This window comes from Glandiceps talaboti, chromosome 10 (genome assembly GCF_964340395.1).
Source record: "Glandiceps talaboti chromosome 10, keGlaTala1.1, whole genome shotgun sequence".
Classification (NCBI taxonomy): domain Eukaryota; kingdom Metazoa; phylum Hemichordata; class Enteropneusta; family Spengelidae; genus Glandiceps; species Glandiceps talaboti.
In genome coordinates, this window is record NC_135558.1 from 12914951 (window position 1) to 12935300 (window position 20350).

A 20350-nucleotide genomic window follows, 5' to 3' on the forward strand; every position below is an offset into this window, starting at 1 on the left:
TATTTGATAATTTCATCATTATTTGGTGGCTACTTCAATTGTATAGTTTGATTATGCATGCAGCTTGAATGCAAAGCTAGCACGATCCTAGCTCCCTAGGCTCCCAACTACGCTTCTTCGTTTGTCAGCCCAGAGTATCTTTTCTTTCTGCACCATGCCCTCATTTGACAACCAACGATCGCAATCAAACAGGTGATGAGGCAGGTCAACACGATAGTTATGGCGATTGTTCCAGCATTTGCTAATGAATAAAAGAGAGTAAAGAAAGCTGACTGATAATCTACCTCAAGTTTCTTTCAAGAAATATGTTATAGTATACGGAACTTCACACGTCACAATATGGGCAAGTCATTGAAAGACAGGCCCATTGTATTACATTTCAGATATTAATGTATTTTGACTTTGCAACCAGTGGCTACAATTCTATTTCGCAGAGTATATGTTACACCCAATCCGTGAAACTGTAAATTGGCCCAGTTCATGGAATGTCATACTTATGCAAATGAGAGTATAGATTACGATCTAAAATGGGCCAAATTGAATTTTTGGGAGTAAGAGTTTTGAACTGGGGTGTTGATTATCGAACTCTATTAAAAACACAAGCTACACTGAATTTATCACATTTGCTAAGGACAGAAAAAGTCACAATAGATCAGGTGTTATACATACACACACGTGTAAATCCAGACATTAAATTGAACATTGAAGCTTAGCTTTGGTCGCATCAAGGACGTATGAACATAAATTAACATATAAATTAGCATGACAATACAGGTCGCATGATCTGTTGCTAGAGGGCGCAAACTTCCAATCCCTGTGTTTATATGTCCCTTGTCGCATAGAACATCTAGATGAACATAAAATCTCTGACACATGACGCGATTATCTTCGATATCAAGGACACACATTATCATTTTTTTCCTTTCTCAGCAGTTGCTTTTTCCCTAAGAAAATATTTTGGTCAAAAAGAAACTTACAACTGTTACTTTGTTTTGGGCAAACACTTCCAGGACAGTGTTGTTCATCACTGTTATCACCGCACTGGTCAATACCATTACATACCCAGTCAATATGCATACAAATACCATTCTTACAAGTGGTGTTACACACTGAAATGAAAGCACATAACTTGAAATTACACATGGCCACCACATAGAAACCCAGTCTATGTGTATGCTTTGGATTGACGCTGTGATGCAATATGAATTTGCTCATGAACAAGAAATAAAGCACATTATATACTAACAGGTGTCTTTACCATTGGAAGTGAATGAGGTGAAAATGATACCATCTTTCTTATTCATTTACCCTTTTCAATCAGGCTGATGTACGGATTATATGTTTACATGTCAACTGACACTTTCTAAAATAAAATATTTCCTGTAACCAAACGCAGGAGAAACCAACTCTTCCTAGGGTTAATCTAGTGTGTGTGTGTGTGTATTTATGCATGTGCGTATGCGTGTATGTATGTATGTATGTATGTATGTATGTATGTATGTATGTATGTATGTATGTGTATGTATGTATGTATGTATGTATGTATGTATGTATGTATGTATGTATCACAGTATGCTGAACATATTATTATAAACAAATTATTAAAAAGTCACAGTTTATGTGTTCAGGTGGTGTTAATAAATCTTCTCTGTGTATCTTTAAAAGTTTAAACAGCATACATGGGATGTTTTAATAGTTGTGAACCATGTTATAGTATTTACCGTAGGTTTCATAGCTGAAATTGGCTTTCAAGCCACCAGTGTTTTCGTCGGCCGAGTAGACATACTTTACCCACAGGTAGTTATATCTGGACAGAACCGTTTTATTCTCAAGTTCGGACATAGGAATCAATTCGGATCTCTGGGATGGCCCATCTCGAATTTCTATGTAGTTGCTGTCAAGAGAAAATGTCGAAGATTTATAATAACAGTGTTATAATTTTTGTATTAATTGAAACAACATACGTATTTATGATTATATATATATATATATATATATATATATATATATATATATATATATATATATATATATATATATATAATGTGTAGGCGAAGTACTCTGTCTAAAGAAGAGAGAGAAGTAATTAAGCTATACGCATAACGAGATTTTCATTACATGCCTCAACAATATACAAATATTATCGTGCCATCGTGTCACGTAGGAACATTCCAGATAGTTGCCGGGCTAGTCAGCCTTACATGACCCGTGAACAATGTACAAGAAAAAGTAGTGCCTCCCCAATATTGCGAGTTTGTGCAAACGCAACGTCATATTCTGAGTTTAACCGAAATAGAACGACAATAAAGTATAACAGCAGCAGCAGCAGCAGCAGCAGCAACAACAACAACAACAACAACAACAACAACAACAACAACAACAACAACAACAACAACAACAACAACAACAACATCAACACGAAGGAAGGTTTATTGTAGTCAAAGGCCATTAACCCACAATGATGTATGATGCAAATTGAGAAGGAAATATTATTGACACATCTGTTATATTTCCATTCCTTAAACACACATGGGACAAGAATAAATACAGTATGATATAATACATACCTTGCTGTTTGTTTGCTTACAATGAAATCAATCTTAAAATCAATTATGCTGACGTTGCCACTTTTAGAGTCTTTGGAAGGGATACTAATGATCCAGAGACAAGTTGTGGAAGTATTTAGGGCTTTAGGATAACCAGGTGTTGAAAACTTGTCTGAACCCTTGGTGAAATTATCACCACAGTCTAGAAAATAGAAATGATAATCAAAAGATAATTTGGCAATAGGCTGTGTAGTGCTATATGCAAATATATTCAAATGTTGGCTACTTTTGGACGATGTTGAAAAATACTCAAATGTTCAGTTCTTCCAAGCCACTTTAGCCACCCAAGACATTATGATTAAGATATCTCTCTCTCCATCATCTGCCTTGAATGAAAGTCATTGCAATTCACGTATCTTTGATCGCCCTCAAAGGCTTACAATCTGTCATTATCCTTCAGCAAACTGACAAATCAAAGAGTTTTTTTATACTAGCATCCACAGAGTCCACAGGGTGTCATCATCTTTAAATTACAGTAAACGTAACGACAAACACCATTTGGCACTGAGTTGTCGATATGGAGCCAATCAGGTTAGCCGTTTGAATGCAATCTAACTTATATGAGTTTCAATGACTTGGCTTCAAAGAAGGTGATGGAGAAATAGACATAGTCATAATGCTTTGGTTCTTCAAGATCTTCCAAACGGTTAGGTCAGTACATGGATTCTCTACATAAAATGACAATTCCTAAATGTTGACTCAGTGGTGGAGCACAAGTATCAACACACCATTCGCTATAATTCTGACTGGGTGGGTTGATTATGTGGGGTGATGGCTGGTTTCTTAGATTGCGTGCTATTCATTAAGAGAACGGTATGGTTGGACTTGAAGGGAATAATTCTCTATAATGTTGACTGCTAATAGATAATTTGATCTGATAACTTACCAAGCAAAGTGTATGACACGTTGTAACCTTGCATGACTGTCAAGTCCGTATGTTCATTTACACTGCTGAACCGTATCTCGACATCAGTGCCTTCAAAGATGATATCATTGGGTGGAACATCTCCAGAATATGAACCAATCACAATTGAGTTTTCTGTATTGTTGACAATCTGCACCTGGTGTTTGTCGTATATTTTGAAAGTATCAAAGTACAGATGAACCAGTTTTTCACCTCCAATCTTGAGTTTGTGCCAGCACATAGCGTTGACTGGATAATAGTTCGGGAAGTACGGGGAATGCAGCTGTCCATTTGGTTTAGCAGATATTTCTTTTTGACAACCTAGAACGAAAATCAAGACGTTACCGTACACATGAATAGAGTGATATATAATCTGCAGTCATATTATGAGGGTGCAAGATTTATAAACAATGATGTCTCATCTTTTATTGTTACATAGTCATTGTTTTTTATTCAATTTTTAAAATAACTGACTAAAAGAACATTCTTTTAGTGGTCTGGGTTCAAACGAAGTAAGAATCCAAGAACATATTTGTACGCCTTGCATGTTTTTTTACTTTTTAAGCGCTTTCAATACGATACAGCCACATTTACTAGCAGAAAAAAACTTTTAAATATGAATCTCAATATTTCAACTGTCTTATGGACACTGTACTATTTTACAAATCGATCACAGTACGTGAAGGTTTATCCAGGTATGCCCTCCGACACTCCATACGCAATTACGAGGGCACCACAGGGAACAGTACTGTCTCTCTTTCTATTTTCCTTATATACAGCTGATTGTAGAAATTCGCAAGAGTCAGGCTCAATTGCTAAATTTGCCGACAACATTGGACTGACAACAGACAATGACGACACAGTGTATAGACAGTTAATAAGTATAGTTGTAAACTAATGTGACCAGAACTATCTAGAAGTACACTTAGTACTGTAAAACCAAGAAAATTATTATCGATTTTAGAAGACAGTCGTCTGTGTAAGAAGATATTTTGATAAAGAGAGAAATTAATTGTCGATAGAGTTGGAACATATGGGTATTTATTTATTTATTTATTTATTTATTTATTTATTTATTTATTTATTTATTATCTTTGTTTGTTTTCATAAACATAACTAACTAAGCCTGAGCGCCATGTGGTCTACTAGCCTAGACATGAATGTTTTAATAATCCTGGGGTTCTAACAGGTACATCCATCTTTTGTCGTCATAATTTCAACAGATATATTAATCAGAAATGAGTCAGAATTCCTTGATCCAAGTTGACGCAGACAGAGCAGAGTAAGATGCGTGTAGTTGAAAAGCCAAACCTACTTCCGTGCAGTTCATACACTGCTAGAAACAGCAAACCATCTTCATCAACATCATCATTGGTTACGGACTTTGCTTTCGTATACTCGACAAGCAGTGGTCCTGCAGTATTGTCAGTTGAGAAAATGATAGGTGTCGTACGCAAAGAACTGTCAATAGTCGCGATTTTAGGACTTTCGACCGTTTTCCCGTAGTATACGGTGATTTGGTCACCACTCTTCATGCTTAGCTGTGATAAGGTCAGTACAAGAGCACCATCTGATGAAAAAGGACAACATTAATTAATGATAACACTGCGTCAAATGTTTCATTCAAAATAAACAATCAAAAGTAAACAACATTTGTTATTGGAAAGGTGGCTATCACAATCTTAGGCCTAACCTAAGCATAAAAGTTCTACTGTGTTGCATTCCAGAACGGCTATTGCTATTTAAATATTTTGCAAATCATGGTTATTACTGAACACATGTATCCAACTTTACACTTTAAAAGAAAAACCCCTGTCGAAAGTACCCCAAGCAGAAAAAACAACAGAAATGTTTTTAAAAAAAATGATGACAATGAAGACAAAACTTCCCAAATAATATCAATTTGTGAGTTCAAGCATAACATCAAAATAGCAAGTGACAATTCTACATGACTCAGACGGTAAACGAGGTGCACAGAGTCTGAGAGTTGGGATAAAAATACTCTTTCACAACGACATATAGAAAGTCTACAAAATACAGGCAAACAGATCTAAAGATATAAGCTTATTACTCTTCAAGATGCAACAATTGTAGTCAAAGAAACCTCTGGCTGAGTAAGTTGAGGAGACATGGTAATTAAACCCATGAAAACCCCAAAACACATCAGCGACGTCACCGTATTAACTTTGAATGTCTCCTTGGACGAGAAAACATACTTACCTTTTCCTGTTGGATTCACCATCCAACTGCAGGTATCTGATCCACTGAACTCACTGTTACTTGAAGTGAAAGTTCCATAGGCATCAAGGTAGATATATTGGCAACCTAATAAATTGAAACAGAAACATTGTGAATGACTTCTGTTCATCATATGTAAGTTTTAGTACAAGAATATTATGACCTTTTGTATGGTATGGTATGGTATGGTATATATATGTGATATACTGATAACGAAATTAGTTCGTCACGTTTCACTGATTAATATGTCCATAATTATTCAGGCAACATATTGAAAGGACCGTTTCATTCGTGAAATATAATCCAAAAATAATACAAAATAACTTCCCAACAGATCTACATATGCCCTGATGTGAAAGATGTAATGTGTGAACACGACGCTGCCACAGTGTTCCAGCCAATTTTTATGATTAATAAGTGTATGGAGTTATTATACTTACTACCTGTGGTAACTGATGCTACAAATCGTCGTTTGCTTGAAGGGTATGTATTTTTGGTGCTGGTCAACTTCACAGTCAAAATGTTTGTTGAAGACAATACGCTGAAGGTCTCAATAGACAAAGCTATAATTTCGAGAATACAAACAAAGTTGGGGGAAGTATCAACACACACACACACACACACACACACACACACACACACACACACACACACACACACACACACACACACACACAATAATAACAAAGCCATGGCAACGTGAAACTGAATGGAGAGACCATAAAACATACAATAACATAAATGTAAAAATTGCCCACACCATGAAATGAGGTTTCCAATGGTAACGTTTCGTTTTACTTCGCCAAATAACATGTAAGCCAAATAATCTGAGGTGGTAAGGTATACGAGTGGCTAGAAGCAGCCAACACATAAGTCAGTTTGTAATTTGACATAAGAACAATATTATTTATGGCTGATATCTCAGGTCAAAGGGCAAGATAAACAGTATGTTATTCAAAATGGCTACCGTGAGGTCAAAGGTGAAGGTTGACACTTTCACTTTGGTTTTACAATCGAAAAGCACACACTTTGTAATTCAGTATTATATTAACTGTAAGCCTGGTACAGTAATTCTCAGATAGGAATGCAGACAATATATGTCAGTGTAAAGGGTGTTTCTAAACGCGGTCAACGAAGAAATGATCTTTAGTTTATGTATATAATCAAACATACCATGGCCATTTTTTGTGAAATTACCAATTAATTGTTCCTCTTCAACACGTCCGTCATATATAAGAAGACTATCGCCATCTCCGTCTATGTTGAAATCAGTGAACACAGAATTGATGGTAGAACCTTCATCAAATGTAATGGTCCAGGTACAAGCGATGTTGTCTTCATATGAAGCCGGGTAGTTTGGGGAAGTGAAACTTGTATCGTTCATCGTCAAGTCATAGTTGCAATCCAAACCGAAGACAGCTGTCACTGCTAACAAGGCAACTACTATATGTACGAAATGCATATTTTTCTTGAAATGCATGTGCAGTATATGCTCCTATCGTTGAACAGTACCATTCGGCACTGAGTTGTGCTGTAAAGACTAACGTCTTTAATATTATTTGGCAGTCTAAAACACTCCCACGTCACCCTTCATGTCTGCCAACTCTTTTGTTTTCAAATCATATATCAAAATTGACGCTACAAGTGACTGACATGTGACACGGATTATTGGATAATATATTATATATACTTAGGGGAGAACCATTTGATTTCGAGGGGGGGGGGGGGTGGTATGGCGGCAATTTTTTTCCCATCACTGTGACAGCAATTTTTTTTCTACTGTCAGTCCTGCATCAAATTATTTTTTCCATATGCAGAAGCAATGCAAATTTGTTTTTCCCTTACCATTTTTGTCATGTGTGGTTCATAACTATACCTACATGTCACTGGTTCACAACTAACTTGTTCTGTATAAGTAGCAATACTATGTACATTTGTAGCAGTTAACAATCCATGCTTCTATTTAAGATAGATAGATGGTAAAAAAATGCATGAGGAGCTGACTGATCACTTGGCTAATTTTTTTTTACTTTCTGTCTGTTTGAACAATTTTTTTCCCAAGCTATTATGGATCAAATTATTTATTTTCCTCCACCTGCCGACAGATTTTCTCTCTCAAAATCCTCCTACCCACCCCCTCCGAAATCAAATGGTTCATCCCTTACACAGAATAAAGTATGTGCCACTGGATGTTGATATAAGACGTTTATTTTATGACACAATATGAATGCTGGGGTCTATATACACGTAGGCCACACTGCACCTAAACAACAATTTCTAAAAAATCGTGTTGGCAATCTATGATCCTGTGTGTCCTTGTAGGCTTGCAAATATTGTGGACTGCATTACTGACTGAATCATGAATGGACGATACGACGCGTATCTAGTAGACTCTAGTTTGAATGAAGTTAGGTTTAAAAACCTCACATATTATGTTGCACAAAGATCAGGTAGTCTAGAGACGAGAACCAAATATTGAAACAAATACACCAGATACTAAAACCGGGAATCATCAACTGAAAACCCATAAACCAGATACCAGTTTTCTCTGATTTTAAAAAAAAATGACGGCAACCATCAAAGACTTGTGCTGGTGATGGTGTCTTAAACATTTTCCCATTCAATGTCATTTAAATACCTCACATATTATGTTGCACAAAGGTCAGGGGTAGTCTAGAGACGAGAACCAAATATTGAAACAAGTACACCAGATACTAAAACCGGGAATCATCAACTGAAAACCCATAAACCAGATACCAGTTTTCTCTGATTTAAAAAAAAATGGCGGCAACCATCAAAGACTTGTGCTGGTGATGGTGTCTTAAACATTTTCCCATCCAATGTCAAAATATATAGAAAGTATTTATAAGTGACAAACATCATTGTCAGGTTCAAGCCTATGCCCAAGAAAAACGAAATCTAAGAATCAAGAACTATTGTAGTACTGTGCTAGAGTGCATGTGGTTATTTAGGTACATAGTATAGGCTTTCTCACAGTCCTCGAAGCTTCGCATAAATAGCTAAAACTTTGGTTGTTTTGTATGTATCTACTGCATAATTGTACTCATGAGTCACTAGTATCCCAGTATCCCTGTACTGTGCGCCCTCATCGATCACATAGGGCTAACATTTTGTTGATGTGTTAGGCGAAGTCCCGGTTTTGCCTAACACATCAACAAAATGTGATCGATGAGGGCGCACAGTACAGGGCTAGGGATACTGGGATACTAGTATACTAGTACAATTATGCAGTAGATACATACAAAACAACCCAAGTTTTAGTGATTTATGCGAAGCTTCGAGGACTGTGAGAGAGTCTAGTGCATAATAGTACTTACTCGTAGGATCTCACTTAATAATAAATAATAATAATAATGTTGGGTTCTTATATAGCGCTTTCCCACTCCGTGCTCAAAGCGCTATACAATTATTACCCCTGGCTCGGATCAGAACAGCACAACGGCCCATTAGTCTTCCTCAACTCCCCAGGGAGCATACAATCCATAGGATTAAAGCCTTCACATTGCAACCTGCATCCTACCGGGTCCCCCGTCGCGTTATACAGCTGGGTTGACTGAGGCACAGTCGTGGTTCAAATCTTGCCCAAGGACTTTAGCCACTCAGAAACAAACAGCAGGCAGCGACAGGGCTCGAACATGCAACCTGTAGATTCCAAGCCGGTCACGCTAACCATTCACCCATCATGACTCCACTTGGTGATATTGTATTGTCATATCTGACAAATAACTCAAAATAAAAACGATATTTTAGTAGTAGTGGTACTACGTCTATGCATGTTACATACATTCCAGTACGGTACATGCTGGCTTACAATTAGATTTTTTTTTTTTTTTCTTCTTCTTCTTCTTCGAAATAAAGCTTAAATCTAGCAATTTCTGTTGCGGATAAAAATTCTCTGATTCTTCCACACAGTTGACAATGTGCTTTTACGACAATGTAATTTTGAATCTTGACAGAAAGATGTAACATATGATGGTGTGCCACAGGTTTCAGAACTTAGTGTTTTCAAAATAGTGATATTTCTCACATAGCCAAACTGTCGTATGGGTAATGGAGCAGCTTTTCTTGATGAACTGATAAAACAAAATTGTGACAAGAAGTCAAAATGTGGTGAATACCATTATTTATTCCGAATAAAGGAAAGCTAAAAGCTTGGCAAAGTAACACACCACTTAAGTAACACTTGATTACAAGAAAATCTTTCATTAAAATACTAACATAGTCTAGAATTCAGGCCATTAAGGATTTTGAATCTTGATTTCCCAATCTATGTGTTGGGGGAAATAAGGAATTCAAAACCCCACATCCGCATGGATTCTAGGCTAATACTGATACCATTCTCTAGCAAAACTGAGACATCTAATTTGTAAGAATTCCACACTCTCTTTCCAGGTTTTATAATAAGGTATGTTTCTCATTCCTTCAGAGTACTACCCTTTGGGATAACGACAATGAGAATTGTTTTGTTTTCTGAAACAGCTATATGTGAACATTCATAATTTCATGTAGAACATCAAACACAAAATGAGATTGATTGATACATATTTTACTTTTAAAGTAGAAATGTAAATATATAAAGAATTAGTATGTAGTGCGTATTGGTCAAAATTTTTGTACTCATGTTATTTTCATTTCTGTATGACTGTTTTATGCTTACATATTTACTATTTATTGCGAAAGGGGCACAAGCTGAGTTTATTTGTGTTTAGCCATAGTTTGTAATGCATATTTAAAAGGTACTCATAGTATTGTACTTACTTAAACACACTTAACCACCGTTAGCAATAATTTTTTGTATGTATACAAAACGTCAAGGCACTCCCTACTCTGTAATAAACTCTTCTAACAATGCCAGAAGACAATTTTTATGTCACAGAAGGCATGCACCAACATTAACATTATACTAGAATAATTCAAGTAAGGTTTTTGTGTATTTTCACTTGAGTAAAAGTTTACAGTAGACTCAGCTTGTGCCACTTTAATCAATATTTGTCATATACTTTTTCAATATTATGATTATGTTTTGTGTTTTTGTCTTTTTTTTTTAAGTGCCTTCAAGTTTTACATTCTTCATTTTAGGAGATTCAATTCTTCAATTTTGTTCTTAATTTCACTACTATATGTAAATATATATATGTAAGATCCAGTTGACAACTGAGACTTGACAAGCATGACTTTTTACAGACGCTCCAAAATATACGAAGCTTACCTTGTAAGGCTATAAAACAAAGTACAAAACCACAAAATATTTTAAAACATTCCATTTCTTGAAATAGAAATCTGAATATTACAAGCACTGTGAATGACAAATATCTGAACCATAAACAGATTAAAAACTTGCAGATTTTTGATATTTGTCTTTCAAACATTGAATTGTAAGATATGCTGTGTCATTCCACCTTCAACGGCTTGCTCCCAAAAGGGGTTAGCCAATGCATGAGGGTACCTTGTCATGGCATACCTTACAGCCTATTGAAATACATGTATTAAAAAAAGCTACAATACCACACACACAAAAATAATACTGCTAAATATGATACTGGAATTAAGTATAAGCGGTAATTTCTGGCCACTGTGAAAGAGTCATGGAATTTATACTTCAAACACCAACATTTAACAAAGCATCAATCTAAAATCTAAGAACACTGAAAGAGTAAAAGAAAAAATGGAACAATCATAAACTTCATTATTTCTACACTCCCATATAAAATGGAGTCAGGTATCGATATCTATTCTACAGTCATAAAATTGTTACACTACACAATTAGGGATAAATGCACACTAAATTACCTTTGTCTGTGCTATGCTTAAAGGCACATGCAATGAATGATTACCTTTGCCCAGTGCAAACACACTATTAAGTGAACACAAACAACACAACACTTTGAGTGGATCATAGCAAAAATATTCCTTACTGATATGTTGATAATGAATCAAGCAATGCGCCATATCCAAGTTATTAAGTAAACAATTTAATTGGATAAATAATACTTGCATGTTGGAAGTACAGAGACTTGTATTTCATTCCATTATTTGATATGAACTTTTTTTTGACCACTTTACATAATAGTTCATGGTCACAAACAAATTCCCATTCCCCCTGCCATTTCATGTACACATAAAGAGGCCATACAACTGTTTTTATCAAACCATGGTGTGTAATTCGGGTCTCTGCTGTTCCAATATGTGGAACCAAGTGTTATTAATACAATTCAATTTTTTACTTTCCCCGTTTGTAACAGGTTTTGTTCATCCACGGCCTGATGTCGGCAGTTGTATTAGTGACTACCAGAAATCAAAATATCCCTGACCACTACTGTAATGATCTTTTAAGAACAAAGTTCTTTTACACACATTTTGTTCATGGCTTTGGGCATGGTCATACAATCAGTTGCTATGACAAAATTTTAGCCCACACTTTGCGAAATCTGAGATGCCCGCTTGCAACCGTTGCTTGCAAAATGGCTGGAACTTCAATGCTAACTGTGAAATGGTATATTAAAGTGGCCATATGGATGAGAATTTGGTATTTATTTTGGATTTTTATTTGATAAAACAGCTTCACTATGTTTTTCTACTTGAAAAAATAATGCGAAATAACATATACCAAGTCCATGTTCACATCTCAATAAAGGGCAAAACATTAAACAATGTGTAAAATGTTTGTTATTGTACGTACAATAACAAACTTTTTACACTTTGTGCATCTTTTTGCAATGTTTTGAGTTATGAACATGGACTTAGTATATGTTCTTTCACATTATTTTTTCATGTAGAAAAACATAGTGAAGCTGTTTTATCAAATAAAAATCCAAAATAAATACCAAATTCTCATCCATATGGCCACTTTAAGAAAAGAGGGGAGCAAGTCTCATTCATATACTATTTACTCTGACTTGTATAACTAAAATCTCCAATCTTATCTAATCAATATGACTTTTCCCCATTCTCATTATTAAATGATAGAAAACCAGTTTTCTTTGAACGTCAATCTGATTAACATAGATATGTTTGGATAATGTTTGTATCATAATTCTTATATATAAAACAGATGGTTATGTTATTAGTATGTTTAGAATGAACATATTATTACATATGTACCAGTGATTGCACTGGTGTGTGTGTGTGTGTGTGTGTGTGTGTGTGTGTGTGTGTGTGTGTGTGTGTGTGTGTGTGTGTGTGTGTGTGTGTGAACGAACAATAGTGGCATTTTTCTGCACTGCTATACCGAAACGTTGTTGCATATGTGTATGCAAATTATATGCACCAGGGCATGATTGTTCCTTGTACACGAAATCGTGTGATTGCATGGTATGATTATACAGGAAATTTGCAGTTTTGGACAAACATGTAATAATTACTGAACCTCACGAATGAAACGTGAAGAGTCAGTCACACACCATGGGTTGTTGTCATATTGTGAAAAATCTGCACAAAAATTTCCATGTTTGATCATATCCAACGCTGAACAATAGGGAACTTGCAATCCAGACTGAGCATGCTCAGACGCAAGGGACTATGGGATTATCCTTGGTTATCGTAATACCTAATCTGGAGCTCCCGATAAAAAAACCTCCCACAATAGTCACGGTAAACTATGAATTGACCATTCATGGTTGCAAACAGTGTAACAGTCTTGCTTACAATACCAATTTATTAGTATTTATTATCACATTTCCCATGATGCAACATTCAACATGGCGGGTTTGCAAGTTCCCTATTTAAATCATGCTGATGTTACAAGAATTTTATGGCATTACGGTTTAAGTAACAATGCTAAAATATTGCTGTCTTAAAAATGGTAAATTCAAACTTCTTTTTTCAAAATAAAGATTCTAGAAATTACTAAGAACATTAGAAAATGATTCAATCTTTTTAGCAAAACCATTTTACCCAATTTTGAACAACATAGGTTTGATTACTTTGCCTTGTACAAATTGATTATTTGATACACAATGTAACATTCCTCCCAAACACAAACACAATTCTTAAAATTGTAGTCATTCAAAGACATATATTTGGAGAGACTGCTAAATGACAGATAGGCAGACTGAGAGATAAGACAGACTGGCTGATGGACAACACTGACTGACAGACAGACAGACAGACAGACACTCTAACATATAGTGAAACTGACTGACTGACAGATAGGCAGAATGAGAGACAGACACTGACAGACAAACACACTACTTGCAGTTTTGTTAAAAACACCGATATATGAGTACTGAAAAACATTAAGTAGAACAAAATGATATTACATCATAAGGTCAAAAATAACAACTGCACAACTACATATAAATTTAGCAACATTTGTCAATATCTAGCTAATAAAAGATTTTTGAATAGTTAAAAATGAATTAATTTGTCTAAAATGTTTTACTTATAATCTGGATAGTACATATTTGTAACCCTTATACAGTACTCATCATGACACATATTCAGTTGTCATCGAGTATTTGAGCCAGTGTTTTTTGCTAAGGTCGGGGAACCCCATTACCAGAATGGGGGAACTATGGTAAAACAGGCATACTTTCCCGTAAGTTTGGTGGGGAACCCCAGTAAAATCAAAAGGGAACCCAGGTAGACTTTACCTGCTTAGAGCCCTTCACAAAGACAATGGTAGGGGACCTTGGTAAAATGACAGGGAAACTCAGGTAGATTTTACCTGCTTACCATAGTTAACAAAAAATCCCTGGTAGGGAACCCCAGTAAAATGACAGAGGAACTCGGGTAGATTTTACCTGCCCACCACCCTTAACAAAAACACTGACAAAGAGCAGGGGTGTTTTTTTTTTTTTTTTTTTTTTTATAAAAGTGATACTCACTACTTCTTGTCACCAAACGATCATTTATGGTTTCAAAGCCGAATACACACAAATGAACACTTTTACAGTTACGTGGAAAATACTAAAATCGCTAAAATTCACTGATGACATGAATGATAGTCATATACTATATGCTGCAATTTTTCTCACCATGAATATGTTCTTGAACGGTCATTCACCGTTTAACTCCTTCCTGCAAAACATTAAACATTCTGCTAAAATTTCCTTTTGTAACTTCTCAAGCAGATATCTTTACACTTGATTGTAATGCAAATATTTGTACTTTTGTTGCCTAGTATTTAGTGTTCTCAAAAAAAAAAAAAATCTCAACCATGCCAATGGCATTCTAGCACAACTGATGGTGTGGTGTAAGTAATTCCTATCTTGTTTGTCTCATGTGTGGATTAATTTGCACAGTGCTTTTGACCAAAAGTGCTTTGACCAAAAGACACATTTTTAGACAATATTTCTTTTACCTATGTGCAATAAACAGCTCACCTATGGCCAGGTGCAATAATTCTCAACAACTTCTCCACTTTAGACACCAAAAATAACATCTCCTTAAATGATAATTGGCCTAGTAGTCTTGTCCACATATAAAATACAACTGCACAGACAGACAGACAGACAGACACTTTACCAGTCTTATAGCATTACTGAACAGTAAGGTCATAAATGGTAAATAAGTACGTTTTCATTTTCTAGTCTACTACAAGCTCTACAAAATGACTTTCCCCTTACTCTACTAATAATTCTACTAATAAGGTGATTGGACACTTTTATCTCAATCTATGCTTCTTTGAAGTAAAGGCACCTGTAAGGGTCACATTTACATGATGAATTGCCTCAAATTCTTTCAGTGACATCACTATCCATAGCAGAATATTTCCTGGTCTGGTACCAGGTCTTGACTCGAGGTGTAGCGATGACGATGATAATGGTGATTATGAACGTCAGGACGATTGCAAGAATGACAGGTCCAGCAACAGCTGAGGAGGAAACAGACAGAGTGATATCACAATGTAACACCTCTTATACCATGCACAAGCCATTTAGAACAAAAAATATGGAATACACTCTGGTTGTTCTACGTCAAGACAATGTGCATTGACGTCACTGGTTCTGCTGTGTTTGAAATATGAGTCAAAACGTTCAAAATTGCCATGACTACTTTCCCTGATTTTTCTTTCATATTACTGGCGCTGGTATAATTATGCTATTCTCCAATACTTTTCTTCCTTCACCCGGAAAATATTTGTGACCTAAGGGTTGTCACTTCTCATCTCATGATTCGTAGTGACAAGGCCCCTTAGATCATTCATATTTTCCTTGGCTGAATGAAGAAAAATATTGAGGAATACCATCTAAATAGTGTCATCTCTGAACTTGGCAAATAATGAAGATCATAACAGAAAATTTCTTTCACTTGATGCATGTCTACAGTAGACACTTGCGTGCAGGCTCCGAGTATTACACAGTTTTTGAGTTATACAGTATAAAAGTTATTTTTTTTACAACAAACATGGCTGATTTCAGTCATTGTCCATGAAGGTCAAGGTTGAGGATGTCCATGAAGGTCAAGGTTGAGGTCAAATACAATGACACTAGCAGAAAGGTAACATCTTATAGTACAGCATCATGATAGGAGTAGACACTTGAATGAAGTCTCAATGTCTTAGGGTTCCAGAGATGTTTCACAAATCATCATTATGTTGCAAAATGAGGAAAGTTACATGGTTATTTTTACTGGCTAATAGCGCTCATCTGCACCCCTCCAAATAAATAAATCGCCACCAAGTTGAGCTTCGATTATAGTTATCCAGATATTAATAAAAAAAATATTAATCACATGTATCATTTTATGATTTTTATGTATTTATAATAATTTTAATCCCTAATATTTAAAGTAATGACAATTTCAATTGTTTTGATTCATATTTCTAACACAGCAGAACCAGTCACGCCTTGAAGTGACATAGATGCGAGTTGTCGTAATGTAGAACAACCAGAGTATATATTCTTTATTTTTTGGTCAACTTGGCTCGATCATGGTATAATATTCTTTTTATTTCATTAATAGTATTTAATGAGTATTTAGAAGAGATGATAAAACTTTCTTGTATATTTTGACTAAACGACTTACATTTGCTCTCTTGTTGGGGACAAACTTTTCCAGGACAGTTTTGTTCATCACTCATATCACCACACTGGTCAATACCATCGCAAACCCAGGCTCTATGCATACACACATTGTTCTTACATGTGGCATTACACACTGAAAGAAACAACAGAGAAATTGCACATGGAAAAGCGTTTCAAACTGAATGGCAAGTTTTTTCTTTTGATACATAAAATCAAGATAATATCAGATTAATCGCCTTGGGAACATTGACGTGCCCGTACTGAAACACACAAGTCAAATCACATATCACAACAAATAATCTGACAATAAAGATGAATAAATAATGCACATCAGTAAAATTATGGAGAATTTGAACAGGGATAAGCTGAAAACAGTAGACAATTGGTGATAAAAACGACAATCAGTGTAGAATTGAAATGGTGAAAGAGGTGAAAGGATAAATCAGACTCTGGTATAAAATTTGGTATTAAAACTGGCAATTGCATATTTGCACATAATGTTTCCTTCATATCAGAACAATATGACTATGAATTCAACTTCAAATTTGTTATGTACATGTAACTCAAGTATTTCATATTTTAACTTTTGGTTGCAATTTTAATTTGATAAACCATCTATTTTTATGAAACTTTCGATTCAGACTGTCTTTTGTCATTGCATTAAACATTACACTCCTTGTATGAATGACTGCAAACCAAAACCATTATAGGGGATTAGGGGCATATTATAACAGAACCCCATGAAACAGGAGTTCAAGTGTAGAATACTCAAGGTATCAGCACGAGTGTTTGCAGTGTTCTTGGCATGCATTCTGAAAGTCAGCAGAAAACACAGCAAAGAAGAGTGCAACTACCCCAGTGTACCCACACTGGAACGCATGTTGCATGGGGTTATGTTATTATTACATACATTTATCTGAAATTGCAAATTTTCATAAAAATCATTAAAATCATTAAGATCACGTAATTTCATGTGTAGAAACGATCATGTCCTCATTTGTATGCACGTATGCAATAATGTTTTTGGTATTGCACTGCAGTGAAAATACCACTATTATACATGTGCACCAGTGCAAGTAATCTCCGGTACATATGTGATAAGTTGAGTTTATCCAATCATATAAAAATTTATTTACCATGTGTAGCATAGGAGAAATTAGCTGGCACGCCTTTACCAGCATTTCCATCTGCCTTGTAGACATATTTCACAAACAGATAGTTGTATCTGGACAGAATTGTTTGTGGAGTTGTTCCAACCTGTGTTTGGTCCAAATCAATTTTGTCAGATCTTTGGGATGGTCCATCACGGATTTCAATGTAGTTACTGCAATCAAGAATACATCACTGAATTTAATATATGATCACCCTCTTTGTGAGTTGGGGAAAGTTGTTAAGGTGGATGAGACTTTAGTGTATTTTTCTCCTTAACTGTTTAAGTATGATTATGAATTCAAAGTACCATCCACATAAACACACAGAGTTACATTTTTCTTCACTTTTTAAATTTGTAACTGATTGATCTATGTATTATTTTTACGGTGTTACGATGAGAAACACACTACCCCTAGTAATGCTGCCCTTATTTATGCCCTTTTTGCATTCGTGAGTTCACATGTGTGGAAATGTCTTTTTTTCATTCTTTGCAGTCAGAATAAGTAGATAACCTCACTGGAAACATCTTGCTGGAAAGTGTTCCATTTTAGAAAGTAATTTCTTTATACTGTCATTGGACAAAGAACCTGAGAAAATTACCCCATTTTTTTTCAGTTATTTATCGAGTTTGTCTTTATGATTGGCAATGAAAAAATTCAGTTGTTTTTTTTGTATCCTGTGTACAAAAGATTTAAAAGATGTGAAGTCTGGTACCTTCTCATTACAACGACTTATGTAAATCCATTTCTTTGCAACTAACAGAAGAAAGTTTAATAGACTTGGTAATAACGTATCACCCAAAAGAAGCTGCTCTGCTGAAACCATAGATCACACACATAAGTATTTGCCCCAGTTTGTAAAGATGTTTGTGTTAATAACTTCACAATCATAAAATAAGTGAATTATTGTTTTATTTTCCAGACCACAAAATGTACAGGCTAGGCACAGAAGGGAGGGAAATGTCTTTTGTGAATCATGTAAATTTGTACTCAGAGATGACATTTTGTTTGAGTGACGTCTCGATTTTCATAGCACGGGATCCCATGGTCTGTGCATGAATCTTATGACTGCTGTGCTTTCAAAGCACTGCCTGGTAGTTACCTTTTTCAATGAAATTTAGTTTTTAAAGGGGAATGTCACTCCAGGAAATAAGAAATTTATCTCTGAGATAGAACCACATCATTGGTTCTGCTGTGTTCGAAATATGAGTCAAAATACTCAAAATTGCCATTACTTTCCCCGATGTTTAAGAAAATATTACTGGCATGGTATAATGATATTATTACCCAATACTTTTCTTTATTTAGCCAGAAAATATTCGTGACCTAAGGGTTGTCACTATGAGTCGCTAGACGTGTAGTGACAAGGGCCCCTTAGGTCACTCATATTTTCCTTGGCTGAACAAAGAAAAATATTGAGGGATAATAATTATATTACACATACTTCTCTGATTTCGGGTCAACAAAGTTTATCTTGAGATCAATAATGGTGACATTCTTGCCATCTTTTGGAGGAATGGTAATAATCCAAATGCATGTAGTAGATTTAGTAAGTGGTTCAGGATATCCAACTGTTGTGAAGTTGCCTGTCTTACTAGTCAAATTACCACCACAATCTGTTGACATAATTCATATAAAACTCATTAGCATAAAATGCATGTCCATAAGGAAACAATTTTTCTCAACTCAGATTCTTGATTTTCTGAAAGTTTGACTACCAAGTAGGCCAAAATGTTGTATTTTAAAGGGTACAGTCTGTCTCTCTCTATGGTCTTTGAAGGTTTTTACCATTTCGACTCCGTTTATCAAGAATCTTTATTGTGAACTGTGTACACAGACATTAATCCAAAAAATCAGACCTTAGTTTAATACAGATTACCACTTTTAGCCCTAAAATATTGTAAACCTAGATATTTTCGCTACTAGAAAAGATCAATTTTCACTATTAAATTACCAGGTTAGTACATTGTGTTCATGTACCACAAGGCACTTTAGTCACCAGTAATTTTTGCATTTTTGTTTTCCTGCAAAACAAGTGAAAATAAGTCTTTAGGGAAAATTTCCATGTTATAACATGTTACATATACCTTCTATTAATATATCTAATATTGATTTGTAATAGGGAACTTGCAAACCCGCCATGTTGAATGTTGCATCATGGGAAATGTGATAATAAATGCTAATCAATTAGTATTATGAACAATATTTTTTTAACAATATTTTTTTATTTTAATCACAAATGATCAATTCATAGTCACTCTGACCATTGTGGGAGGTTTATGTTATCGGTAGCTCCAGATTAGGTAATACGATAACCTCAGATAATCCCATAGTCCTTTGCATCTGAGCATGCTCAGTCTGGATTGCAAGGATTCCCTATTGATATATTGTACTGTTTTATTAAAGACTATTATGAGTCCATTTGTATGTGTTATATGGCATTGATCACTGTGACTACTTTTA

At 35.2% G+C, this 20350-nt stretch overlaps 2 protein-coding genes across 3 annotated transcripts in view; both read right to left on the reverse strand.

The window, feature by feature from the left end:
- Positions 1-1689: 1689 nt before the first annotated feature.
- On the reverse strand, positions 1690-7132 carry LOC144440607 (scavenger receptor cysteine-rich domain-containing protein DMBT1-like). The gene is made up of 6 exons (XM_078129993.1): positions 6946-7132; positions 5731-5835; positions 4826-5080; positions 3493-3831; positions 2568-2748; positions 1690-1894 (listed from the first exon to the last, which is right to left on the reverse strand). Exons 1-6 carry the CDS (start codon positions 7130-7132, stop codon positions 1690-1692), a joined length of 1272 nt encoding a protein of 423 aa, XP_077986119.1.
- A 5808-nt stretch (positions 7133-12940) lies between these two features.
- Positions 12941-20350, reverse strand: part of LOC144440891 (cubilin-like) — a 30408-nt gene continuing 22998 nt past the window's right edge. The window contains exons 13-17 of one of the 2 annotated variants that reach the window (XR_013481217.1): positions 19332-19503; positions 17873-18060; positions 16738-16869; positions 14511-15583; positions 12941-14434 (exon numbers count right to left, since the gene is read on the reverse strand). Coding sequence is in view for 1 of the 2 variants with exons in the window: in XM_078130334.1 (XP_077986460.1) it covers positions 15441-15583; positions 16738-16869; positions 17873-18060; positions 19332-19503 (635 nt within the window). In the remaining variant the exon portion in view is untranslated. Of the gene's footprint in view, positions 15584-16737; positions 16870-17872; positions 18061-19331; positions 19504-20350 lie in introns of both variants that reach the window. The other variant, XM_078130334.1, reaches the window with a different exon arrangement.